Here is a 27,208-nt window from a genome sequence, read left to right on the forward strand (position 1 = left end):
TCAAATTGGAATCAAAACATACAGATATGTTTTGTTTAAACCCTACTTACTTCAAGTGTGTGTGTGTGTGTGTGTGTGTTTGTGTGTGTGTGTGTGTGTGTGTGTGTGTGTGTGTGTTCGCTCCAGACAGGCACGCATATATGTTCTGTCTGTAATGCGTGTCGGACCCATCTACAACCCTTCTTCAGTGAACTGAGGTGCCGATTACTGACTGGAAGACTCATCAGAGGTGAATATGTGTTCTACTCTCACTTTTTGCCCTGGAGAAAATATCACAATTTTCAAATCTTTTGTAGTGTTTCCAGACACTTTTCTTATATTGCAGAAAACCTCCTAGTGAAAGCAGTTATATAGACCTGAGCATCCACAGTTGCTCAAATGTGACAGGGGGGAGAAATTCAGTCCAGGCCAACTATATTAAACCAGCATGAGATGTGGGCCTGCTCATTGGCTTTTAAAAAAAAAAAGGTTGTCATATGGTATCAAGTGAGCCTGAGGCAACTGTTTCCTTTTTGCCTCTGGACACCTATCTTGTGAGTTGGGTCTCGGTTCCTTCTAATGTGTTACTGCACTACCTTTGACAACAACAAAATATAAATTCAACATAAAAGAATATTTAGAGAACATTTCTCTACCTCATTTCTAGCACTAATACTGGGTAATACTTACATAGAAACATAGAAGATAGGAGCAGGAGTAGGCCCCTCGAGCCTGCTCTGCCATTCAATGAGATCATGGCTGATCATCCAAATTCAGTACCCTGTCCCTGCTTTCTCCCCATATTCCTTGATCCCTTTAGCCTTAAGAAATATATCTAACTCCTTGAATATATTTAATGAATTGGCCTCAACTGCCTTCTGTGGTAGAGAATTCCACAGGTTCACCACTCTTTGGGTGAAGAAATTCCTCCTCATCTCAGTCCTAAATGGCTTACCCCTTATCCTTAGACTGTGACCCCTGGTTCTGGACTCCCCCGCCATCGGGAACATCCTTCCTGCATCTAGTCTGTCTAGTCCTGTTAGAATTTTATAAGTTTCAATGAGATCCCCTCTCATTCTTCTAAACTCTAGCGAATACAAGCCCAATCGACCCAATCTCTCTTTATACGTCATTCCTGCCATCCTAGGTATCAATCTGGTGAATCTTCGCTGCACTCCCTCCATGGCAAGAACATCCTTCCTCAGATAAGGCGACCAAAACTGCGCACACTACTCAAGGTGTGGTCTCACCAAGGCCCTGTACAACTGCAGCAAGACACCCTTGCTTCTGTACTCGAATCCTCTCGCTATGAAGGCCAACATACCATTTGCCTTCTTAACCGCCTGCTGCACCTGCATGCTTACCTTCAGCGACTGGTGCACAAGGACACCCAGGTCTCGTTGCACTTCCCCTTTTCCCAATCTATTGCCGTTCAGATAATCTGCCTTCCTGTTTTTGCCACCAAAGTGGATAACCTCGCATTTATCCACATTGTACTGCATCTGCCATGCATCTGCCCAATCACCCAACCTGTCCAAATCATACTGGAGTTTCTCTGCATCCTCCTCACAGCACACACACCCATCCAGCTTTGTACAGTGAAATCAAACTTCTGAGAGGATGTTTCACTTTCCTGTTTGCTTCTGCCTCCTTTGAAGAGAATGCCAAGTTTCTTATCCCTGTCATGTCAGGAGGCTCCCTGACCCCAGGAAGCTACAAATTAGTGTACCATAGGGCCTATTGAAAATAGGATCTAAAACAAAATGAGGTATTGCTGGTGATTTTAAATCCAGAGCACATTGGTTATGTGCTTCCCTGTCATTAAAGAGCGAATAGCCTTCTCTGGCATTCTCTATCACACCCATCATAACACCTATCACTGGCTCCCCCAGTGCAGCAACCCCAACTGTATCGTATTTATTCCCAGCAACCATTTAATTTAATTATTTAACTCCTTAGACATTGACCCTTGGCCTTCCTCCCTATCTCTTTGACCTCGCTGGTGGATCATCTCTGCATCCTCGTCCACTGTTCACTCTCTCCCAAACAAGATCCTTGCTATCCACATCTTCACTGTGAATGAAATCTGTTGGCATCATAATCCTGACAGAAACCTGCTTTATGGGCACTGACCCCTTCTCCCTCATTGATGCCTCCTGTCTGATTATGCATTCTATCAGTTAAGCTGTCCAAACTGCGATGGTGGCATACAGCTCATGTTGACTGTGGCTTTTCTCCTACACGTGGGTGAGAAACACACCAGTTCCTTGACAAGTTCACTCCCATGCTCCCTCTCCTCTGGCACTCCACCCATTATAGCACGTGCCCAGCTGCTCCTTTGCGCCTACATTTGGTGCCCTAATTTCTACAAAATCAACCACCATCTCCCATTCCTGCTGTTCTCCCAATACGGTTGTCATTTTTGACCACTTAAGTCCGAGGGACACCAACTCGAGTGGACCTGCCACATGACTGGTTTGACTCTTGGTTGGCAGATCTGGCTTGAAAATGTTGAGCATTATCGTGCTCCGTCTTCTCAGCTAAATCATCCAATTACTGCAGGATCACTCTGGAGGCCCAAAACCTCATTGCGAACGGCCTTCTCAAACACTGTCCCCTCCACCCTCAATGCTTACAATGCCAACCTCAAAGACCTAATTGATTTTTTCATCTTTAAGAATGAGACCATCTGTACAGCTGCCTCTGCCTCTATCTCCAGTTCTGCTCACTCCCTGCTCCTGACCTCTTAACAATCTCCTAATTGTAAAAGCTGCCATCACCTTTCACCCTGCAATTTCGCTCTTCAATACCTCCTCTGCCTATCGAAGCTATCTCTTGAATGACGCCTATCTCCTGCTCCCTCCCAGCTACCCCTCCTGGCCTCTATACTTGCTGATGTTAGTAATGGTTCCTTTTGCTCAGACGCTGCCCCTCTCCATTTCAAAACCACCATCATCAACACCTGTCTGCCACCACATCGTGGAGGAGTCAAAATTTCATTGCAAAGATCAAAGAAATATTTTTCAACTGCATCATAGACTTCACCCCTCCCCAGCCACTTGCTGAGGCTGAATTAGGCCATGCAAAACTTTTACATCCTGTTTGACCCAGAACTGATCTTCAAACCTCACACTGTATCTATCAAGATTGCTGACTTCCACTTCCACAACATTGGCTGACTCCAATCCTACCTTGCCACCACCAAAACTTTTATCGATGCTTTTGTCACATCTAGACTCAATTTCTCCGATATCCTCCTTATGGCCTTCAATTATGCACCCTCCACAATCTCCAATTTGTCTGAAACTCAGCCGCACATATCCTGGCCCACAATCAGTCCCACTTGATCACTCCAGACCTACATTGGCTTCTTGTTGCCAAATGTGCTGAATTTAGAATCCTCGTCCTCATCTACAAACCTCTCCACAATCTTGTCCCACCCTATCTCTGCGAGCTTCTCCAGTCTTGCACGCCGTTTTGCACTCTTCAGTCCTCCGACTTTGGTTTTCTGTCCATCCCTCCCTTAGATGCATCGTTGGTGGCAGAGCCCTCAGCTGCTTTGTTCTTGTAGTATCAACTGGCATTGATTCTTTCCAATATTGTTCTCTGTTTTCAATGATACGTAATGCACCTTGTTTACATTTCCAAGTAGATTCAATAGAATCAGAACAATGTAACACAAAATGCATGCTGATTTAAATTTGCATATTACATTTTCTGGATGCTGTAACTTCCCGATGTCTGGGTATGGTACTTATAAGCTAGAAAATAGACAGCCTCATCCCAGAGCTGTACGGGCAGCCTGAGCTGCCCAGGACACACACAATCTGCAAAGTGATATAGATAGGTTAAGTGAGTGGGCAAACATTTGGCAGATGGAGTATAATAGAAACATAGAAGATAGGAGCAGGAGTTGTCCATTCGGCCCCTCGAGCCTGCTCCGCCATTCAATGAGATCATGGCTGATCATCCAAATTCAGTACCCTGTCCCTGCTTTCTCCCCATATCCCTTGATCCTTTTAGTCTTAAGAAATATATCTAACTCCTTCTTGAATATATTTAATGAATTGGCCTCAACTGCCTTCTGTGGTAGAGAATTCCACAGGTTCACCACGTGGGAAAATGTGAGGTTATCCATTTTGGTAGGAAGAATAAAAGAGCAAATTATTATTTAAATGGAAAAGACTACAAAATGCTGTGGTACAGAGGGATCTGGGGGTCCTTGTACATGAAACACAAAAAGTTAGCATGCAGATACAGCAAGTAATTAGAAAGGCAAATGGAATGTTGGCCTTTATTGCAAGGGGGATGAAATGTAAAAGTAGGGAAGTCTTGCTACAACTGTACAGGGCGTGGTGAGACCACACTGTTGCGTTTACAAAGATAATCCAGAGACCGTCAGTGAGTTCAGTTCATGCTGCTTTAATCATGGCTGCCACACACACCACTTCCAGGCACAAGCAATCGAATACCTATACACAATACAATGATAACAGCACTATCAAACTCCATGTGCTCAGGCCAAGGCAATCGAGTACCTATCACCAAATGTCAGCCATAACACTTCCTCCCCCCTCACAGAATTTCAAACATGAAATGTAGTGACAAAGTCCTGTAGGTGGCCAGGGCGAGAACGTGTACGAACAGGCCGAGGTGTGGACTGGTGAAGAGCAGGCCGAAGTGGGGACTGGTGAGGAGCAGGCTGAGGCACAACATCTGCTTGATGGTTGGCTGGCTGAGCCACATGTGCATCCCGCCACTCTGGGGGTAAGGCTTGGGGGTTAGGTCCGTATAATCCCGCATCAGGGGGTGCTGGCACCTTCCGAAGGCGGCTGGCATGCCACCGAGAGCCGTCAGTGAGGCAGAAAGTGGCTGGTCCAAGTTGGCGGCTGATTTTGGAGAGGGGAGGACCAGAATGACGCCATCTTATTATTGCGGTGAGGCCTGTGGACTCCGACCCAATCGGAGACTGAGATGTTGGGCGCCTTGGCCCTCTTCGACTGGTCGAAGCGGAGTTTCATCTTCTCCTGCTATCTAGCGACTGTGGCTTGAGCCGGTGGAGCAGGGCTCTGAGCTAGCGAGGGGCAGAGCCTGCCAAGGGGCAGCATGAGCTCACGGCCTAGCATGAGGGATGCGGGTGAGACCCCTGTAGTGGAATGCTGGGAGGCTCTGTAGTGCAGCAGTGTGTGGAGGAGGGCCTTGTCAAACGCACACCCCTGGGATAGGTGTGCTCTGAGGCCATTTTTCAGTGTCTGGTTAAAACGCTCCACCCCCCCATTTGACTCGGGGTGGTAGTACGCTGTGCGAATGTGACGGATGCCCTTGCTCTCAAGGTAAGAGGAGAGTTCCGAAGAGACCATTTGGGGGCCATTGTCTGTGGTGATGGCCTTTGGATGCCCCCAGTGGGAGAAGAGGGACTCAAGGATATCAATGATGACCCGAGAGGTGACAGAGCCCACGGCAGTGACCTCTGGCCATTTTGAGTGCAGGTCATAAGTCACCACTAGGAACCGTTGATGGTAGGGGACACCATGGATCTCCCCGCAGACGTCCAGCTGCAGGTGCTCCCAGGGCTGAGAGGGCCAGGCAAGGGGTTGCAGGGGTGGGGGAGCTTGGTGGCCAGTCTTGCCACTTACAAGGCAGGCTGCACAGTCCTTGACCAGGGCCTCGATTTCCCTGTCGATACCCGGCCACCACACTAGGTCATGGCATCGTTGTTTGAGCTTCACTATGCCCAAGTGGCCCTCATGCGCCATGGATAAAACACGCGCACGAAGGGCACTTGGGACCACAGTGCAGAGCCCACGTGCAACACAGGAGTCATTCCAGCAGGAGAGCTCCTCTTTAACGCTGGAGTAGGCAGACAGTTCCTCAGGCACCTTGCGAGGCCAGCCATCTCTGATGAAGGTGCACAGCTGGGAGAGGGCCGGATCCTGTTCAGAGGCCTCTTTGAGCTCCTGGAGAGTGATGCGCTATCAATTCCTCATAAAAGACAGAGAGTTAATTAATAGGCTTTTATTAGCAAAGAACAGAGCATGCCTCTCGTGGTTGCCTGGTATCCAAAAGGGCAGGGGGCTGCAGAGCAGTCACCTTTATACCCGGGCATGTGGGTGGAGCCAGGGGCGGAGTCAGCTGAGGCATGCATAGGCACAACAGTGTGCAACAACAACAACAATAACAAACAGTGGTTTACCACAGAGAGAGACTGTGGTTTGGAGAGGCGTGTGCAGCATCTGGACGATATCCTGTTCCACTTGTTCAGACCCGACGAGTGGGGCTGGGGCAGAGACAGTGCGGGAGAGCAGATCTGCAACAACATTGTCACGTCCTGGTGTGAACTGGAGACTGAAATTGTATTGGCGGAGGCGGTCAGACCAGCGGTGTAGACGCAGTGGTCTGTGGCCCGTGCCGGATGTCGATAGCAGGGCAGTGAGAGCCTGGTGATCGGTTCGCAGGGTGAAGGCACGGCCATACGTGTACAGGTGCCACCGCTCACATGCCCAGACGCACGCCAGCGCCTCACGCTCGCCTACTGAATACTTCTGTTCGGTGGGGCTAAGGGCTCGGGAGGCAAAGGCGATTGGTTTCTCCACTCCATTCTGTATCTGCGATAACACTGCCCCCACAGCTGCAGCGGACGCGTCGCAGGTGACGAGGGTGGGGCTGGCGACGTCAGTGAGCCAACACTGGAGGCGACGTGAGCTGCGATTTGAGGAGGTGAACAGCTTCCGTACAGGCTTGTGACCACACCCAGGGCTCATCCTTTCGCAGGAGCTGGGGCTGTGGTGGCTGAGTACTGGGGCAAAAACTTCAGGTAGTACCCAGTCATGCCAAGGAAGGAGGCAACCTGTGCTGCAGAGCTGGGTTCTGGGATGCTGTGAATGGCATCCACATTTGACTGGAGTGGGGATATACCGTCAGCCGACAACCGAAACCCCACAAATTCGATCTCTGAAACAGCAAAGACACACTTTTCGCCATTCAGTGTGAGCTTGTGTTTTGCTAGAGCTGTGAAAACTCTGTGAAGGCGTTCGTCGTGAGTGGAGGTCGAGGGCCCATGCACGACGATGTCATCCAGGTAGATGGCCACCCCAGGAATGCCCGCGAGCACAGAGGCCATCACCTTTTGGAAGCAGCTGGGTGCAGAGCTAAGTCCAAATGGCATCCTGGTGTACCGAAAGACGCCAGCATGTGTCACAAAAGCAGTGAGGTCCCTGCTGCTGGGGTGGAGGGGAACCTGTAGATAGCCCTGTCGAAGGTCCAGTTTCGAGAACAGGATGGAACCATAGAACTGCGCTGTGAGTTCCTCTGACGTGTGCAGTGGATACTTGTCAGGGATTACGGCCTTATTCACTGCTCGAAGATCGACAGACGCGTAGACCACCTGACTTTTTCGTTGCGACCACCAGGTTGGAGACCCATGGGGAGGCATCAACTGGTTCGATGATGCCGGCTTCCAGTAGCTGCTTTAGTTCAGCTGTGACCCCGTCACGGAGAGCAAGCGGGATGCGGCGCAGTGGCTGAATGACGGGGGTAACGGTGGAGTCAACCATGGGCTGGTGGGTGAAGGCAGTCAGGCAGCCCAGACCCTCGAAGAGTGCTGGCCATGTTTGGCGCCACGGTGAGGCGACGTGCAGAATCGCAGACCCGCCGGTGTCCAAGAGAGAAAAACCCAGGTCAGTGACAAGATCCAGTCCCATCGGGTTAGCTCCTTGGCGTGCCACATGTAAACAAAAATCTGGCAAAACTTTTGTTCCATAAAGTACTGTGAGGTTGACTGAGCCCACTAGTCCAATTTTTGAATTACCATACCCGCAAAGGGTGGTGGAGGGCGCAGAGAGTGGCAGGGAGCTGAAAAAGTGTTTGAATGTGTCCACATTCAGCAGTGAGACGCTGGCAGCGGTATCCAACAACAGCGGGATGCACACATCATTCCGGTTAATTGTGCATGATTTGAAAGCCACTACTGGCCCAGAGTTCACGTTGTGAATTATAGTGCTTGAGGACTGAGTGTTCATTTGTAGCAACCGGGGCAGAGCGGCAGACATTGGCGAAGTGATTTTGTTTTCCACAATTGCGACAGGCTTGGCCGCGCGCGGGGCAATTCTGCGCTCTGGTAGCATGTGAACGAGATCCGCAGTTTCCACACTGTTGCCGCGGTAGCGCGCGTTGCTGCCGTCACGCGAGCGTTACCGTGTCAGAGCTGTCGGGGCCGAGGGCGCTGTCACTGGGTGTGTGTGCTAGTTTCGCTGCACATTCGGCTGCAGACTCCACTTGAAAGGCAATGTTGACTGCCTGTGACAACGACAGATCGCCGGACTCGAGTAACAGTCTTTCACGCACTCTCACGTTGTTTGTGTGCTCTATTAGTTGATCATGCACCATCTCATCTTGTAATGCACCGAACTTGCACGAGCTAGCTAACCCCCTCAAATTAGCCATGTATTGATGCACAGACTCGCTGGGGAGTTGGTGACGCTGTCTAAAAATGAATCGCCGCAGGAGGGCACTTTGTGGGGCAGAGAAGTGTGTGCTTAACAGAGCCACAGCCTCATATGTTTGGATTGAGTCTGCTGTGCATAATGTCCCAAGAACACGCTGGCCCTCCGCTCCCAAGCAATGGGATAACAGTGCCTTTTTCCGAGCCGTACTCACAGTTTCTAGTCCAAGAGCAATGAGAGAGGTTTCAAAGGACTGTAACCAGCGAACCCATGGGATCGGGGGTTCACCGGGTAGTGCAAGGAAGGGAGGAGGTGGTGGAAGAGAGATTTCAGCCATCCTTGTCGCCAAATGTTGCGTTTACAAAGATAATCCAGAGACCGTCAGTGAGTTCAGTTCATGCTGCTTTAATCATGGCTGCCACACACACCACTTCCAGGCACAAGCAATCGAATACCTATACACAATACAATGATAATAGCACTATCAAACTCCATGTGCCCAGGCCAAGGCAATCGAGTACCTATCACCAAATGTCAGACATAACACACACCTGGAGTACTGCGTACAGTTTTGGTCTCCTTATTTAAGGAGGGATATACTTGCATTGGAGGCAGTTCAGAGAAGGTTCACTAGGTTGATTCCTGAGATGAGGGGGTTGACTTATGAAGAAAGGTTGAACAGATTGGGCCTATACTCATTGGAGTTTAGAAGAATGAGAGGTGATCTTATTGAAACATATCAGATTCTGAGGGGGCTTGACGGGGTAGACGCAGAGAGGATGTTTCCCCTTATGGGGGAATCTAGAACTAGGGGGCATAGTTTCAGAATAAGGGGGCACCCATTTAAAACGGAGATGAGGAGGAATTTCTTCTCTGAGGGTCGTGAATCTTTGGAATTCTCTACCCCAGAGAGCTGTGGAGGCTGGGTCATTGAATATATTTAAGGTGGAGATAGACAGACAGATTTTTGAACTATAGAGAAGTCAAGGGTTATCGGGGGTGGGCAGGAAAGTGGCGTTGAGGCCAAGATCAGATCAGCCATGATCTTATTGAATGGCGGAGCAGGCTCTCTTTACTCCTTTAAGACGTTCCTTAAAACCTACCTCTTTGCCTGCCCTAATTTATCCTTGTGGATTGGTGTCAAATTTTTTTGTCTTAAAATACTCTGTGCAGCGCCTTGGGATGTTTTACTACGTTAAAGGCGCTATATAAATACAAGTTGTTGTTGGCTGAAATGGAGCCCACCGAGGGGCCGAATGGCCTACTCCTGCTCCTATTTCTTATGTTAGAGCACACTGCCACCTCTGAAGGGGCTGTTGATAAGCACCTCTTCTTGGTTACTGGGGAGGAAACAGTACTACCTCATCTACTTTACAGCGCTGCGTCTAAAGTTAGGGTTGCTGTCAGTTGCAGCTGTATAAGTTAAATGGGGCATAAAAAAAACCTGACTCTTAGTTTTGTTTGTTTCAGAGAGATGCATGTAGCTTTCTGACCATCGACTGGTCACAAAAGGTCCCCCCCCCCCCCCTCCCCAACCCCCTCTCTTTAATATCTGTACACTTTTTTAAAAAAAAACTTGCCATTTTTATTGCATTGCACAGACATCATAGTAATTGCTCCTTAGTGGTGGCCATGTTGTTATTCTTGCTGACTTCATGTTTGAAGTTGTTCCAGTTTGAATTGGCAGTCAGTTAAAGTCCAGATTGATGGCTGCACTCCTAATTTATGAAGTTGGATTTTTTTTTTAATGTCACCTTTCACAAACCTACCTGAATAATGCAGGGGCTGTTATTTGCTCTTGTTTTCTCCTAGAACAAGATATGAATAATGGAATGAGTTAGTTTGATTGCATAATGGAAAGACAAAAGGGCATTTGGCCTTCCAATTCTGATCCTTCCGCAGACCATGCATAATGTACACCATCATGGATCCTGTCCAAGCCATTTAATCTTCTGAAGGAAAGTCTTACAGAAATACTCTGATCTCTAGAAGCAACAACTTAGTTCGTAAATGCAGTGGGGCTGAAAATTCACAATCCCATTCCTGCACTGTAACAATGGCAGAGCAGGACATCATCTCGCCGGGAATTTATGCACCAGATCTGATTGGAATTCCTGGAGTCAGGCAATTTAAATGAATTGGGTGGGTGCACCACCAGTAGCAGTGCAGAAGCGTTCGCTAGGTGCGTGTGGGGGCATTGTGCAGCTGCAATCTACCAGCTGAAGAAAGAAACTTTGCAACTGTAAGGAAACTGGCCTTTCACAATCTGGTGGGCTCCATTTCAGCCCTCAACAACAACAACAACAACTTGTATTTATAAAGTGCCTTTAACGTAGTAAAACATCCCAAGGCGCTGCACAGAGTATTTTAAGACAAAAAAAATTGACACCAATCCACAAGGATAAATTAGGGCAGGCAATGAGGTAGGTTTTAAGGAGCGTCTTAAAGGAGTAAAGAGAGGCGGAGAGGTTTAGGCAGGGAATTCCAGAGCTTAGGGCCTAGGCAACAGAAGGCACGGCCACCAATGGTTGAGCGATTATAATCAGGGATGCTCAAGGGCAGAATTAGAGGAGCGCAGATATCTCGGGGTGGGGTAGTGGTTGTGGGATTACAGAGATAGGGAGGGGCGAGGCCATGGATGGATTTGAAAACAAGGATGAGAATTTTGAAATTGAGGCGTTGCTTAACCGGGAGCCAATGCAGGTCAGCGAGCACAGGGGTGATGGGCGAACGGGACTTGGTGAGAGTTAGGCCACGGGCAGCTGCGTTTTGGATGACTGCAAATTTACGTAGGGTGTAATGTGGGCGGGCAGCCAGGAGTGCATTGGAATAGCCAAGTCTAGAGGTAACGAAGGCATAGATGAGGGTTTCAGCAGCGGATGAGCTGAGGCAAGGGGGAGACGGGCGATGTTACGGAGGTGGAAGTAGGCGGTCTTTGTTATGCTGCAGATATGTGGTCGGAAGCTCATTTCAGGGTCAAATATGACACCAAGGTTGCAAACAATGTGGTTCAGCCTCAGACAGATGTTAGGGAGAGGGATGGAGTCAGTGGCTAGGGAACGGAATTTGTGGCGGGGACCGAAAACAATGGCTTCGGTCTTCCCAATATTTAATTGGAGAAAATTTTTGCTCATCCAGTATGTCGGACAAGCAATCTGACAATTTAGACACCGTGGAGGGGTCAAGAGAAGAGGTAGTGAGGTAAAGCTGGGTGTCGTCAGCGTACATGTGGAAACTGGCGCTGTGTTTTCGGATGATGTCACCAAGGGGCAACATGTAGATGAGAAATAGGAGGGGGCCAAGGATAGATCGTTGGGGGACACCAGAGGTAACGATGCGGGAGTGGGAAGAGAAGCCGTTGCAGGAGATTCTCTGGTTATGATTAGATAGATAAGAATGGTACCAGGCGAGTGCAGTCCCACCTAGCTGGACGACAGTGGAGAGGCATTGGAGAAGGATGGAGTGGTCAACCGTGTCAAAGGCTGCAGACAAGTCAAGAAGGACGAGGAGGGATAGTTTACCTTTGTCACAGTCACAAAGGATGTCATTTGTAACTTTGAGAGCCGTTTCGGTACTGTGGCAAGGGCGGAAATCTGATTGGAAGGATTCAAACATGGAATTGCGGGAAAGATGGGCACGGATTTGGGAGGCGACAACACATTCAAGGACTTAGGAGAAGAAAGGGAGGTTGGAGATGGGGCGGTAGTTTGCAAGGACGGAGGAATCAAGATTTGTTTTTTTTTGCGGAGAGGGGTGATGACGGCAGATTTGAGGGAGAGGGGGACAGTACCTGAGGAGAGAGGACCGTTAACAATATCAGCTAACATGGGAGCCAGAAAAGGAAGTTCGGTGGTCAGCAGTTTGGTGGGAATAGGGTCGAAGGAGCAGGAGGTGGGTCTCATAGACAAGATGAGTGCAGAGAGATCATGAGGGGAGATCAGAGAGAAACTGGAACAAGATGTGAGTTCAGGGCTAGGGCAGGGGGTAATCTTAGAGGAAGTTTGGCCCAGTGGGCTAGGGGAAGGAAGGGAAGTGGCAGAGGCAGCTGAATGAATGATCTCAATCTTGGAGACAAAGAAGTCCATGAGCTCCCCACACTTGTTATCGGAGGTGAGGGTGGAGGAGACAGGCGAGAGGGGTTTAAGAAGGCGGTTAGCAGTAGAGAATAGGAGGTTTATCTTTGCATTCCAGAATGATTCTGGAATAATGAGCAATTTTGGCAGAGGAGAGCAGGGCCCGATAGTGCTTTATGTGGTCCAGCCAGATCTGGCGGTGAATGGCTAAACCAGTTGTCCGCCATATCCATTCAAGTCTGCGTCCCTTGGACTTAAGGAAGCGAAGATGAGAGCCGTACTAGGGAACAGCCAGGGTGAGAGAGGGTAATTGTTTTAGTAGGGATTAGGACATCAAAGATAGTGGTGAGGCTGTGGTTGAGCAGATTGGTAGCTGCAGAAATGTCATGGTGAATGGAGGACCAAAGGCTGGACAGTTGGGATTTCATAAGTGCAGTTGTAAGAGATTTGGGAGAGAGTTTTTTCCAGGGGCGGACACAGAAGGAAGTAGGGTTGGAGGAGGTGGGTGGAAGGGGGATGTGGGTGGAGAGCGATATGAGGAAATGGTCAGAGATGGCCTTATCTGCAGTTGACACGATGGGAGTAGCAAGGCCACGAGAGATGGCAAGGTCGAGGGGGTGGCCGTGAATATGGGTTGGGGTGTTTACATGGAGGGAGAGATTAAGGGAAGATAAGAGGATAGTGAACTCAGAAGAGGGAGCATGATGAATTGAGATGGAGGTTGAAATCACCGAGGATGAGAAGTCATTTGGTGCAGAGGCTGAGTGAGGAGAACAGTGAAGATATCTCAGTAATAAAAATTTTATGGTACTTGGGTGGGCAGTAGAGAACAAGAATGTTAAATGAGATGGGTGGAATAAGGTGATATGCTCAAAGGAGGAGAAACTGCTGGAGGAATAGGGGGACAGACCAAGGTGTGATAGAAATATAGAAGATAGGAGTAGGCCATTCGGGCCCTCGAGCCTGCTCCGCCATTCAATGAGATCATGGCTGATCATCCAAATTCAGTACCCTGTCCCTGCCTTCTCTCCATATCCCTTGATCCCTTTAGCCTTAAGAAATATATCTAACTCCTTTTTGAATATATTTAATGAATTGGCCTCTACCGCCTTCTGTGGTAGAGAATTCCACAGGTTCACCACTCTCTGGGTGAAGAAATTCCTCCTCATCACTGTCCTAAATGGCTTACCCCTTATCCTTAGACTGTGACCCCTGGTTCTGGACTCCCCCGCCATCAGGAACATGCTTCCTGCATCTACTCTGTCTAGTCCTGTTAGAATTTTATAAGTTTCAATGAGATCCCCTCTCATTCTTCTAAACTCCAGCGAGTATAAGCCCAATCGACCCAATCTCTCCTCGTACGTCATTCCTGCCATCCCAGGTATCAGCCTGGTGAATCTTCGCTGCACTCCCTCCATGGCAAGAACATCCTTCCTCAGATAAGGCGACCAAAACTGCACACAATATTCAAGGTGTGGTCTCACCAAGGCCCTGTACAACTGCAGCAAGACATCCTTGTTCCTGTACTCAAACCCCCTTGCTACAAAAAAAGCCAACATACCAGTTGCCTTCTTAACCGCTTGCTGCACCTGCATGCTTACCTTCAGCGACTGGTGCACAAGGACACCCAGGTCTCGTTGCACTTCCCCTTCTCCCAATCTATTGCCATTCAGATAATAATCTGCCTTCCTGTTTTTGCCACCAAAGTGGATAACCTCGCATTTACCCACGTTATATTGCATCTGCCATGCTTCTGCCCAATCACCCAATCTGTCCAAATCATACTGGAGTTTCTCGGCATCCTCCTCACAGCACACACGTCCACCCAGCTTTGTGTCGTCTGCAAACTTGGAAATATTACATCTAGTTCCCTCGTCTAGATCATTAATATATATTGTGAATAGCTGGGGTTCTAGGACTGATCCCTGCGGTACCCCACTAGTCACTGCCTACCACTCGAAAAAGACCCGTTAATTCCATCTCTTTGCTCTGTCTGCCAACCAGTTCTCTATCCAAGTCAATACCTTGCCCCGAATCCCATGTGCCTTAACTTTACACGCTAATCTCTTATGCCTTCTGAAAGTCCCAAATACACCACAACCACTGGTTCTCCCTTATCAATTCTACCAGTTACATCCTCAAAAAATTGCAGTAGATTAGTCAAGCACGATTTACCTTTTGTAAACCCATGTTGACTTTGTCCGATCCTGTCACTGTTTTCCAAGTGCTTTGCTATTACATCTTTTATAATAGACTCTAGCATTTTCCCCACTACCGATGTCAGGCTTACCGGTCTATAATTCCCCATTTTCTCTCTACCACCTTTTTTGAATAGTGGGGTAACATTAGCTACCCTCTAATCCATGGGTACTGTTCCAGAGTCTATAGAATTTTGGAAGATGACCAGCAATGCATCTACCATTTCTAGGGCCACTTCCTTAAGTACCCTAGGATGTAGATTATCAGGCCCTGGGGATTTATCGACCTTCAATCCCGTCAATTTCCCTAACACCATTTCCCTACAAATACTGATTCTTTTCAGTTCCTCCTTTCATTAGACCCTATGTTCGCCGACATCTCTGGGAGGTTATTTGTGTCCTCCTTTGTGAAGACAGAACCAAAGTATGTATTTAATTGGTCAGCCATTTCTTTGTTCCCCATTATAAATTCCCCTGATTCTGACTGCAAGGGACCTACGCTTGACTTCACCAATCTTTTTCTCTTCACATATCTATAAAAGCTTTTACAGTCAGTTTTTATGTTCCCTGCAAGCTTACTCTCATACTCTATTTTCCCCCTCTTAATTAATCCCTTTGTCCTCCTTTGTTGAATCCTAAACTGCTCCCAATCCTCAGGTTTACTGCTTTTTCTGGCCAATTTATATGTCCTCTCCTTGGATCTTATGCTATCCCTAATTTCCCTTGTTAGTCACAGTTGAGTCACCTTTTTTGTTTTATTTTTATGCCAAACTGGGATGAACAAATTCTATAGTTCATCCATGCGATCTTTGAATGTTTGCCATTGCCTATCCACTGTCAACTCTTTAAGTAACGTTCCTCAATCCATCCTAGCCAACTCGCACCTCATACCATCGTAGTTTCCTTTATTTAAATTCAGGACTCTAGCCTTTGAGTCAACTACTTCACTCTCCATCTTAATGAAGAATTCTATCATATTATGATCGCTCCGACCCAAGGGGCCTCGCACAACAAGATTGCTAATTAATCCTTTCTCATTACATAATACCCAGTCTAAGATGGTCTGATCTCTAGTTGGTTCCTTGACATATTGGTCCAGGAAACCATCCCGTATACACTCCAGGAATTCCTCCTCCACAGTATTGTTACTAATTTGGTTAGCCCAATCTATATGTAGATTAAAGTCACCCATGATCACTGCTGTGCCCTTATTGCACGCTTCTCTAATTTCCCTTTTAATGCAGTGTATGATGAGAGCCACACCACCACCACGACGGTCTGAGCGGGGCAAGTGGTGGAAGGTATAGCCAGATGGGGAGGCTTCATTTAAGGGTAAGGTGTCATCACCCCTCAACCGAGTGTCCGTCAGGGCCATTATATCGATGCAGTCATCCACAATAAGCTCATGGATTGCAAGGGCCTTATTCGCAAGTGACCGGACATTCTGGAGGTGTGGTAAACCACTGTCGTTCACTGTGTTTACTATTGTTGTTGTTGTCGTTCACTCTTGTTTCACTGTTATACCTGACTATGCCTCAGCTGACTCCACCCTTGGCTACCTGGTATAAGGACGGCTGCACGGCAGCTCTCTGCCATTCGGTCGTCCACTAGAGGCATAGTCCTGATCTGTTTGTAGTTGCATTCAGTAGTTAATAAAAGCCTGTTGTTCTGAACTCTACTCAGCCTTTTATTAGAATCGATAGCACATCAGGAGGGAGATGCGGAGAGGGTCGGTGATGGCTGCCCCACTGCCAGCATCCACAGGGTCAGCGTTGGGGGGGGGGGGGGGGATGAGTTGGATGGGGAGGAGATTGGCAAGATTTGGCCACAGTGGGCACGCTGGACGGGAAGGTTGGCGAGAGAATATGATGGGACAGTTGGGCTTGCTGCTCGTAAGGCGGCAGCGACGAGTGCCTTGATGGACCCTTCGTAGAATGCCAAGAGAGGCACTGAGGAAAGCTGTGGGCTTATCTAAGAGGGAGTGAAGGCTGGGACAGCGGCAAGAGAGTTGGAAGGTCGAAGAGTAATGAAGGATTGTGGTTGGGATTTGAGAGGGCAGTGTATCCGAGAGAAGAGAGATGAAAGGAGGCATGATGACAGGAGAGTGCTCTTGAAAGCACTGCTTCATGCAGATAGACAGTACATTGGGGAACCAGAGGTAAGAGTGGTGGAAATTCTGGCCCCTACCACCCCGCCTCCAACCACTCTGGAACCCCCAATGCTGTATAAATGGGGCAGAGACCCAGCGTATCCAGTTCCGATCCCTGGTAGCCCCACCTGCTGGATAGCATCTCCAGGTTGTTCCAACCCATCAGAAGCATCAGGGTCAGTGTTTGCAACGATATTGAGTTGCTAGTTGCATGTGTAGAGATGTGATGTGGGAGAAGATGTAACTTCATCCATGCATAATCTCAAGGTTCCCCTATGTTTTTCATTTGAAGGAACTGCAACATTTTCACCTTTGCTTACATTTGCATTAATGGAGCGGTAGTCTTTAATTTTGTTTTAAAATTGAAGATTTTACTTGGATACTTACCTTGAGCATTTTCCTAAAGCAACTTTATTTTTGTTTTACAAACCACGTTTGAGAACTATAGTTTAAAAAAAAAAAATTTAGAAGCATAGAATTTTACAGAAGGAGACCATTTGGCACATCCTTCTTGCAGCAGCTTTCTGAAAGGACTATCCACTTAGTCTAATTTCTCTGACCTTTCCCCATATCCTTTCAGTTTTTTTTTCTTCAAATACTTGTTTACTTCCCTTTCCGAAGCTATTACAGATTCTGCTTCCATACTATTTCTGATAGGGCATTCCATATCCTAACAACCCCGTGTGTGTGCCTTCTTCATTCTTTTGGTGAGGATCTTAAATTTGTGCTCTTTATTTACCGACTTCACTGATAAGTGAAAGTAACTTTACCCTATTTAATTTATCGAAACCCCTAATGATTTTGCACACCTGGCAGACCCCCTTGTAACCTTCTCTGCTCCAGTTTCTCTAGTCTCTCATCCCTGATATCAAAACTGGAACATAACATTCTAACTAATGATGTGTGTAAATTCAGAAACCTAGGTGAAAGACCAAAGCAGGATGCAGCAAGGTTTAATACAGTGGGGAAAAAAGATGAAGTAAATCAAGAAATAATGGTTATACCAAGCGTGATCTTTAAAAGCCAGTTTTAGGAGGAAGGGAGGACTGGGGGTGGTAAGGATTGTGATTCATTAAGTTCATGATGGGATAACCTAGCTGTTTAGAGTCCTCATTTTAAAATGGCTGCCCTGAAAGTTGGGAAGAGAATAGGTCAGTTTTTTTTTCTTTTAAAAAAGAACCACTGTAAGTAGTTTTAAATAGATTTTTCTGGCATAGTCTAGTATAAATTAAAATTGTACACTGTATAGTTCCTCTTAACTGCAAAGGTTTACTATGTGACTCATTTGTAAGAGGCTTTTGATTGCATACTTTCTTCTCTGGTTGCTTTCTGTCCTCCTTTATATATTCAAAGCACCTGCAGAAAGCTCCCTAGACTGCCTAGTGGAGGATAAAAGAACAGCCTTGAATGTACAGAGCCATACAGCCTGGAAGGTACCAGGTTTAATCCACAGCACATTGCAGGAAAAATGAGCTGATTTAGTTGTTCTCAGCCAGGACAGCAGTTCGGGCAGTACAATTAACGGTGTGCGTGTGTCACTTGGCTCAGGTACTTGACAGCTGTCAGCATCTATGGAGCCATACCACAGCATGAGTTGCCACCTTCAGTAGGGATGGGGGAAAAATTATGAAAACCAAGGCATAATATGTAGATGAGGGGTATTCAAGCATTTTGTATCTGGGGCCACGTCGGTTTGTACCAAAGAGCCTCGGGGGAGCCATTTATAAAATTTAAATTCATGTTCCAAATATGCACAGATCTGAAATTGAAGATACTAATCGACCTTGGAGTTCTGATTTAGGCACCAGTGAGGCTACAGTTCTTGAATAAAAACAGAAAATGTTGGAAATACTCAGCCGGTCAGGCAGCACCTGTGGAAAGAGAAATGGAGTTAACTTTTCAGGTCAATGACCTTTCATCAGAACTGGAAATAGTTAGAGATGTAACAGGTTCTAAGCAAGTACAGAGGCGGGGAAAGGGGAGAGGAGAGGAAAGAACAAAAGGGGAAAGTCTGTGATAGGATGGAAGGCAGGAGAGATTAAATGACAAAGGGATGATGGTGCAAGGTGAAAGGAGATGGTAATAGGACAAGTAAAGAAACAAAAGATAGGTCTTTTTGTCTATTTCTGATAAATGGGAATATCAGAATCATCAGCAATAGATGTCGTCCGAAAAAATGGGGCAAAGGTTATAATCTGAAATTGTTGAACTCAATGTTGAGTCCGGAAGGCTGTAAAGTGCCTAATCGAAAGATGAGGTGCTGTTCCTTGAGTTTACATTGAGCTTCATTGGAACAAGGCCGAGGACAGAGAGGTCAGAGTGGGAGTGGGGTGGAGAATTAAAATGACAGGTGACTGGAAGCTCGGGGTCAAGCTTGTGGACTGAATGGAGGTGTTATCATAAAGCGGTCATCCAATTTGCGTTTGGCCTCCCCAATGTAGAGGAGACCGCATCATGAACATAGCTCCTTCTAAAGCTTCAGGCCCACAAAATTCAAATAGGATTGCAGTTGCCTGGGCTTCAAGGGTTACAGTTTCGACACCCCTGATGTAGAAGAATTGGAAATGTTTTTTTCTGTGTAACCACCCTCTTACCTACCCTGTTCTGTTTTACTTCCAGACTATCTACAACTCGTTTGTGTACACAGAGAAAGTCTCCAATGGAGAAACAGAAGTTCAGCAGGTGAGTAAAATGTTTCAGTTCTTTTCATAGCAACCAACTTTTGTTGTCAAGCGTATGGGCACAAAATATTCTTGGCTGTACAGTTAGAATTTCCTTGGCAGTTGTTTCTTTCTCCCTGCAAGATCTGTATAGGCCCCTTAGTTGCATGAGTCACATCGCTGATAATAACTTGCATGAGTGCAGCTGCCTACCAGATCCTTCAGCCCAGCGTAATATTGAACTTGTGCTGCTTGTTAACATCTGGTTGAAAGCCCTGAGAGTGTGTTTGTTTGCTAGTGACATAGGTGTCCCTGGATATCTTGAAGCAGATGTGTAGTGTGGAATTCCAACTGTAGTCACACCAATTTGCTGTGCGCTCAACCCTCTGCCTTGATCATGGGAGTTGCACTATTTGGAGATGATGCTCTCCCCTCTCGTCTCCCCTCTCCTCCTACGACTCCGAGGCTAAATGCACCATCTGATGTGGTACTGAGCCATGCAGCCTGGGATGGTCCCAGGTTTATTTCCTGGTTCGTGCTGGGCTGATCTCAATTGAGGTGCAGTAGGCGTAAGCACTCCGAGGCTAGGGACAAGAAAAATCAACAAAGGCTCCTGATCTCTCTCTGCAGTGACCACTGATGGAAACTGTGCTCATGTGGATGTCGGGCAAGGACTGGATTGGGCTCAGCTGTGATGCCTCCAGAGTCCTATGGCCCCCATAGTCCCGTAACCCTACTGACACTCATTGAGTAGACCTACTAATTAACAATGGTCCTGTGACACAGTTGAAGCTGAGCCCAACATGTCATAAGCACCTTTAGATGGGGGAAATTTTGGGAGAAGAAAATGTTCTAATCTGTTATAAGGCACTTTTGACAGGAGAAATAACAAACTACAACTAGTATTTATATTAAACTACTTTTAAAATTTTAGTTTTCGCAAAATTTAAACCCCCAGAGAGACTGGCCCACTTTACAAGTAAAGAATAACTGACCACAGGTCTCTTGTTGAGTTGCTGTCTGAGCAGTGCTGTGGAATGCGCAAACAGTAACTTAAGTAGGATAGATACTGTGTAGGATTCTGAAGACGACCTGTTTGACCTCATAGGTTAGTGTGTGGTTTTTCCTGGTAATCCTGTGCAGGTGTGAAGGATTTGTTTTGAAACTCTGGGAGCTTGCGAAGGAGAACAGGTTGAGTTTGCGGCCTTGTAGTGGGTAGGAGGAGCCTAAGCAAGGCTTGCTTCTTTGTTGTGCTTATTCAAGCCAGTGTTGTTCAGGCAGAGTGAGAGCTGAGTTTTGACTTTGATTACTTACACATTTTTAATTTTTTAAAAAACTTCTAGCACCCATGTAGGCTATTTGGTTTAATCTACTACACAGTATGAGACTGAGCCATACAGATGGGGAAGGTTCCAGTTTCAATCCTTGGTCTGTGCTGAGCTATCCGATCTCAGCCAAGCGCAGGATATTAGGAGCTTAGAATTGGTTTCAGTGTCCCCTGGGCTAGGGAGGGGGAAAATAAATCAGCAAGACTTCTCATCATCCAGTTTACGTGTGCATGGATATCGGGTAACGGTCGGATTGGGCTCTGCTGCGATGCCTCTCCTCAAGCACTTAAATAGCCTGCTGATGCTCACTTTCTAGCCTTCCACATGATGAATGGCCATTCGGGCAAGGTACCATAGGGCTGTTGGCACCCACACCTGTTGAATCGCAGCCAAGCATGAGTCACTGTCTTCAGGAGAGGAGAAGGGGAGGAAAGTAGGGATTAAAAAATCTACCTTGATGGGTAAAAACCTTATTGTTTTGCAATTTAGTTGTTGGTGATGGGTGTCATTCTATGATTAAAAGTTGACTTTGACAATTCTGGTTTTAAAAAAGAGCTGTTGAGACTGTGATGACTGAAGAATTGCAGATTGCTTCTCTTATAACAAACCCATTCTCCTTCGCTCTGTGTTGGAAACATCTGTGGTAAAATATTATGCTTAGCAGCAGTATTACAACTATAAAGTGGTTCCATGTGGGGAAAAAAAACTTGTTCTGTACTGAACACTTTATCTGTGGTCAGGGGGATTTACAGGATTTTGTGAGATTGTTATTTAAGGAACTCCCTGGTCCTGAACAGTCACCCAAACCACTTCAACCTTGAAGCCTTGTCACTTCGCATTTTTTTTTCATCTTCCTCTTGGCCTTTCCAAATACATCTCTTCTGTGAAAACTACTTCCTGCTCCTTTGATTCCCTTCTCTCTCTACTCCAGATCAGTCAACTATCCTTCCATGTCCGCAACATTTTGCACCTCGACCCTACTCGAGCCCTCACACTGTTGATTGCTGTATCCACGTTTTTGCCATCTGCAGACTCAATTGCTCCAATGTTGTCCTTGTTGCTTTTTCATCATCCACCTTCCATAAACTCCAACTTGTCAAAAATGAAGCTGCTCATTTCCTGTCTCACTCGCCTATCACTCCATCTTCGCTGGCCCACCCTGTTCCCCAACAAATTTAATTTTAAATATTTGTCCTTACCTTCCTATCCCTTCATGGACTTGCTTCTCCCTCCCTATGCAACCTCCTTTAGCCATGCGTCCCTTCTTACACACGTCGGTTCTCTGACTTTGGCATCCTGTGCAGCTGCCCCCCAGCTTTGCCCCACTATTGGTGGCAGAACCTTCAGTTGCCTCTGCCTATGGTCTGGAATTCCCTCACCTAAACCCCTCCACCTCTTTATTTCTCTCTCCTCCTTTAAAAACCTTCTCAAAATCCATCTATTTGTCCTAACCTTTTGTTATCTCTCCAACCCTCCTACCCCTTGCCCCCTCATACAAACAAGTACAGTTTATGAACTCCATGTCATGATATACATTTTAATGCCCTCCTTTTCTTTTCAACAAATGAAATGGGGGAATGTCTATCCACATTGTCGGCTGATTAGATTTCCCAGACTACCACACACTCCGTACATCCTGCTATGCCAGAAAATCCCAATTTTTGAAAATTTGGTATCAACATCAACAGGGTGACATGAATTTTACTTTCAGTATCTAGTTGACTGATGCCTGCCTCTGTCGCAGACTGCATCAGAGAGTCTGTTCAAAATCTCATGGGAGCTTGTCTGCTTTTTCTTAAAATATAAAGGAAAGTCTACACTGGTTCTAGTCAAATCACACTCCCTGTTTATTGTCAATGGTGTAGAATCTACTTTTTCAGACGTCTCTACCTTACCAGGTTCTGAAGATGTGCTTTCCAATGAGCTGACGTTGCAATTGGCCTCATTTCACCGTACTTCATTGTGGTCTACCATGCGGGCTATGATGCAGATAACCATTTGATTTTAAAGATACTGGCCTAGAAATTCGGTGGGCTGTGCCACCAGTTGGCGCCTAAAGAGGGCACTCAGTGGCTTTAGCGCCACTGGCCACGCCTCCCGTGATATTTAGCTGGGGCGCTAATGGCGGCGTTAGCCTGTTGCGCTGCGCCGCCACCGATGACATCATCGGTGTGCGCAGCACCCCGCTACCGCCCCGATCTCAATATTCGGTAGCGCCCGCCTCTGTAGCGCCGATCGCAACTCGCGCCCGGTTCACGGGGCCTACCTGTGGCGGCAGTGGCGCAAATTAAGGTGGAGGTGCGGGGCGGCCGTTTTTTTCGGCAGCCGCCTGCCAGCACCTCCGTCCCCAGCCTCCTGATCTCCCCCCGCGGCAGTGCCGGCTATTTTCTGAGAGCCCGGCACTTCTCCTCGGTGCCGGGCTCTTTTGCCGGCACTCGCGATCTCCGATCGCGCTGGTGCAGGCCCCTCCCCCTTAAGAATGGGAGGAAGGCCTGCAGTACCGCAGCACGCCGTGCCGCAGCGTGTGGCGCTGAGGTACGTTGCGCTGCGATATTCAGTTTCAGCGCCCTAAGAGGGACGCGGAGCGCCTCGAGCCTCGCCCCGTGTCCCTCTTGGGGCGTTCAAGCTGAATTTCTGGCGGTCGCAACTGCTCCGATCGCTGCGCTAATTCCGGCGCCCAGGCGAGCTTGCCGCCCCGTTGGCGGCTCCACCGAATTTCTCCCCCACTGACTTACGCTTTGGCTATAGTTCTACAGACTCTGTTCATACTCCATCATCTTGCCAAAGTGGCCATTCTTCGCACAAGTGTTTGCAGTGCCCTATTTTGGGGTGGGGGGGGGGGTTGCGTGTGGGCATCACAATTCAATATCTTGCCAAAATAGCCATCCTTTACATGTAAGCTTGAATAATGTTTGTAGACAATTCAACTATCCAGGCATCACATAATGACCTGATCCTTTTTTTTGCCTAATGTTTGTTCTGTTTATTAATGATCTGGTGCGGGGCATAGATAGTGCTGTTATTAAATTTGTGGATTATACTAAATTGTGTGGTAGAGTCAGGATCTTGGAAGGAAATAGATTACAAATGGATTTTGGATAGATTGGGAAGACTGGCACAAGTCCTTCAGTGTGTGCAGTCAGGCACTGAGGTAAGTAGAATCCCATAGAGAGTTCACTCCCTTTTTGGCCACCTCTGCATATCACCACCATGCAGTGTTGCAGCTGAAATCAGAAACCCTAGAATGGGAAAACTGCATTTTTTTTAACACTTCAACATGTACTGTGTACAATAGTGGTCTCCTTATTTAAGGAAGGATATAAATGCGTTGGAAGCAGTTCAGAGACGGTTTACTGGACTAATAGCTGGAATGGGCAGGTTGTCTTGAGGAAAGGTTGGGCAGGCTAGGCTTGTATGCGCTGGAGTTTAGAAGAGTAAGAAGTGACTTGATTGAAACATATAAGATCCTGAGGGGTCTGGACAGGGTGGCTGTGGAGAGGAGGTTTCCTCTTGTGGGAGAATCTAGAACTGGGGGCCACTGTTTAAAAATAAGGGGTCGCCCATTTAAGACAGAGATGAAGAGACTTTGGGACTCTCTTCCTCAGAGGGCGGTGGAAGCAGAGTCTTAGAATATTTTTAAGGCAGAGGTAGATAGATTCTTGATAAGCAAGGGGGTGAAAGGTTATCGGGGATAGGCGGGAATGTGGAGTAATCAGATCAGCCATGATCTTGTTGAATGGCTCAAGGGGCCGAGTGGCCTACTCCTGCTCCTAATTTGTATGTTCAACATAATTTGATAAGTTGCAATTCTGAACGTATTTGCAGAGATGTATGTGATGTAAGAAAAAGGAGACTTACCATCAAGTAACTTTAAAGTAAGCTTTAAGTAACTTATAAACACACTATATACACAAGAGAGGTCTTTACCATGCCTCTGGTAGAAGCCTCTTACAATACTGAACAGACCAGTATTTATACCAGTCCAACAGGAAGTGACATATGACAGGAAGTGAGGTATGTACACAGTTCATAGTTCATAGTTCACAGGAAGTGATGACATAACTTCCCGGAAGTTATCATTTTTATCACATTCTTCCCTCCTGCAGGATTAGGAGGCTGTGGTCTACCTTTTGGTCCGCAGCCGCCGAACAAGGAAGAGTCGCACCCGTTTGGATTCCCGTCGTAGAGGGTCGCTGGTCCGCTTACATGCGGTTGGCCATTGGTCAGAGTCTGTGTGGCCTGGATTGCCCTGTGAAGGGTCGGGGAGATCATGGCTTCGAGTACGAGCCCCAATAGGTTCAAAGTCGGACTGCCTCTGTTCAGAGGGAGGTGCAGAGCTGGTCTGTGGTGGATCAGTACTTTCATGCGCGGTACTGGGAGGGTCGCAACCTTGAGCACGGGGTTCTACCGGCACCAAGCTAGTTGGTGTCCGATCAGGATCCTGGAGAGGGGTACCCGATAGGTCCCAAGAGTTTCCTGGTGAAATGCCATCACCCGATGTCCCACTAGGTCCTGGTGGGCAGGGAGCCAGATCCCGTAATGATACGGTAGATTCTCGGCCGTCGGAATATCGTATGTTTGCATAGGTGGGGTTGGCATCGGTTAGTTCGACCTCGTCTACAAGAGGGTCATTTTTAGACATCCGAACGTATCTTCGGAGTAATACAGGTCCAGGAGTAGTTAGCCATGACGGGAGTGATGTCCCATGAGATGAGCGACGCTGGAATCCAAAGAACCGCTCATGAGGTGTAGTATTTGTGGCTGTAGAAAGCAGGGACCGTATAGAGTGCAATGCATCCGGAAGCACTGTTTCCCATTGCTGGTCTGGTAGGCCCCGAGATCTTAAAGCGAGACGTACGGAATTCCAGATGATATCGTTATACCTCTCTACCTGCCCATTTCCGATGGGATGGTATGGTGTTGTTTTGCTTGTAGCAATTCCCCGTTCTGAGAGGTAGTCCTTGAGTTCCTTTGACATAAAGGATGGACCCCGATCTGAGTGAATATAAGCCGGCATGCCACAGAGAGAAAATACCTGCTCAAGGCAGCAGATTACTGTGGACGCCAGCATATTGGAGCAGGGGAAGGCAAACGGAAAACGTGAATATTCGTCGATCATGGTGAGCAAATATGTGTTCCGAGTTGAAGAGGGCACTGGGCCCTTAAAATCGATGCTAAGTCGTTGCATCGGTTGGGTTGCATGTATGAGTATACCATCTGAGGGGCGGAAGAACTGAGGTTTTAATTCCGCACAAAGCCGGCATTCTGAGCATATTTTCTTTACATCTCCAGTGGAAAAAGGGAGATTCCGTGATCGTACGAAATGTAGCATGCGCGTAACGCCAGGATGACACAAACCATTGTGGACATCCATGAGAGTGGAGGATGACATAGTGGAGCAGAATGCCCGTGTGAGGGTGTCCGGGGCCACATTCTCCTTGCCAGGCCAATAGAGAATGGTATAACCAAAAGAGGCCAGTTCCATCCTCCAAAGTTGTATTTTATTATTCTTAATTTTGGTTCGTTTTCGATTATCGAGCATGAAGGCGACTGATCGTTGGTCCGTGATCAATGTAAAGTGCTGGCGAGCTAGAAAATGGTTCCACTTCCGTACTGCCTCTATGATGGCTGTGGCTTCTTTCTCAACCGGAGGATAATGTAGCTCGGCACCTTGTAAGGTCCTGGACATAAATGCTACAGGACGACCTTCCTGATTCAGAGTAGCCGAGATCGCCACCTCCGAGGCATCACATTCAACCACGAAAGGGAGATTCTCATCAATGGAGTGAAGAGCCGCTTTCTCCAACTGTTTTTTGAGAAGGTTAAAGGCTGCAACAGCCGCTGTTCCCAGTGGAAATGATCTAGCATGCAGCAAGGGTTGGATTTTGTCCGAAAAATGAGGAATCCATTTAGCGTAGTATGCAAACAGACCGAGAGCCCGACGTAAAGAAGCCGGATTCTTAGGTGACGGGAGCTCTTGGAGCGGGCGAAGTCTTTCTGGGTCTGGCTTAATGATACCATTGCCTACGCAGTAGCCAAGGATGTTGATGGTCGGTTGCGACTCAACAGATTTGGATTCATTCAGGGTCAAATTACGGCGATGGAGGGCATCCCGAAATTTTTGGAGGTTGGAGTCGTGTTCCTGTTGATCGTGACCTGCAATGGTAATGTTATCAAGATAGGGAAAAGTGTCCCTTAGGTTTTCCTGCTTAACCAGGCCATCCATTGCCCGTTGAAAGACAGCCACTCCATTAGTAACCCCGAATGGGAGGCGACGAAATTGGTACAGCCGTCCATTAGCCTCAAAGGCTGTGTACTGCTTATCTGAGACCGTCCAGGGTAACTGATGATAGGCACTTTTTAAATCGTAAGTTGAGAAC

The 27,208-nt window shown here is 47.3% G+C and overlaps 1 protein-coding gene across 1 annotated transcript in view; it reads left to right on the forward strand.

Moving 5' to 3' along the window:
* The window catches only part of cachd1 (cache domain containing 1), a 247,767-nt gene that overhangs the window by 84,946 nt on the left and 135,613 nt on the right, over positions 1 to 27,208 (forward strand). The window contains exon 2 of the mRNA XM_085982697.1: positions 19,460 to 19,522. Coding sequence (XP_085838823.1) covers positions 19,460 to 19,522 — 63 coding nt within the window. The remainder of the gene's footprint in view (positions 1 to 19,459; positions 19,523 to 27,208) is intronic.

This window comes from Somniosus microcephalus, chromosome 3 (genome assembly GCF_052327205.1).
Source record: "Somniosus microcephalus isolate GS21.2 chromosome 3, FLI_Smic_1.0, whole genome shotgun sequence".
Taxonomy (NCBI): Eukaryota; Metazoa; Chordata; class Chondrichthyes; order Squaliformes; family Somniosidae; genus Somniosus; species Somniosus microcephalus.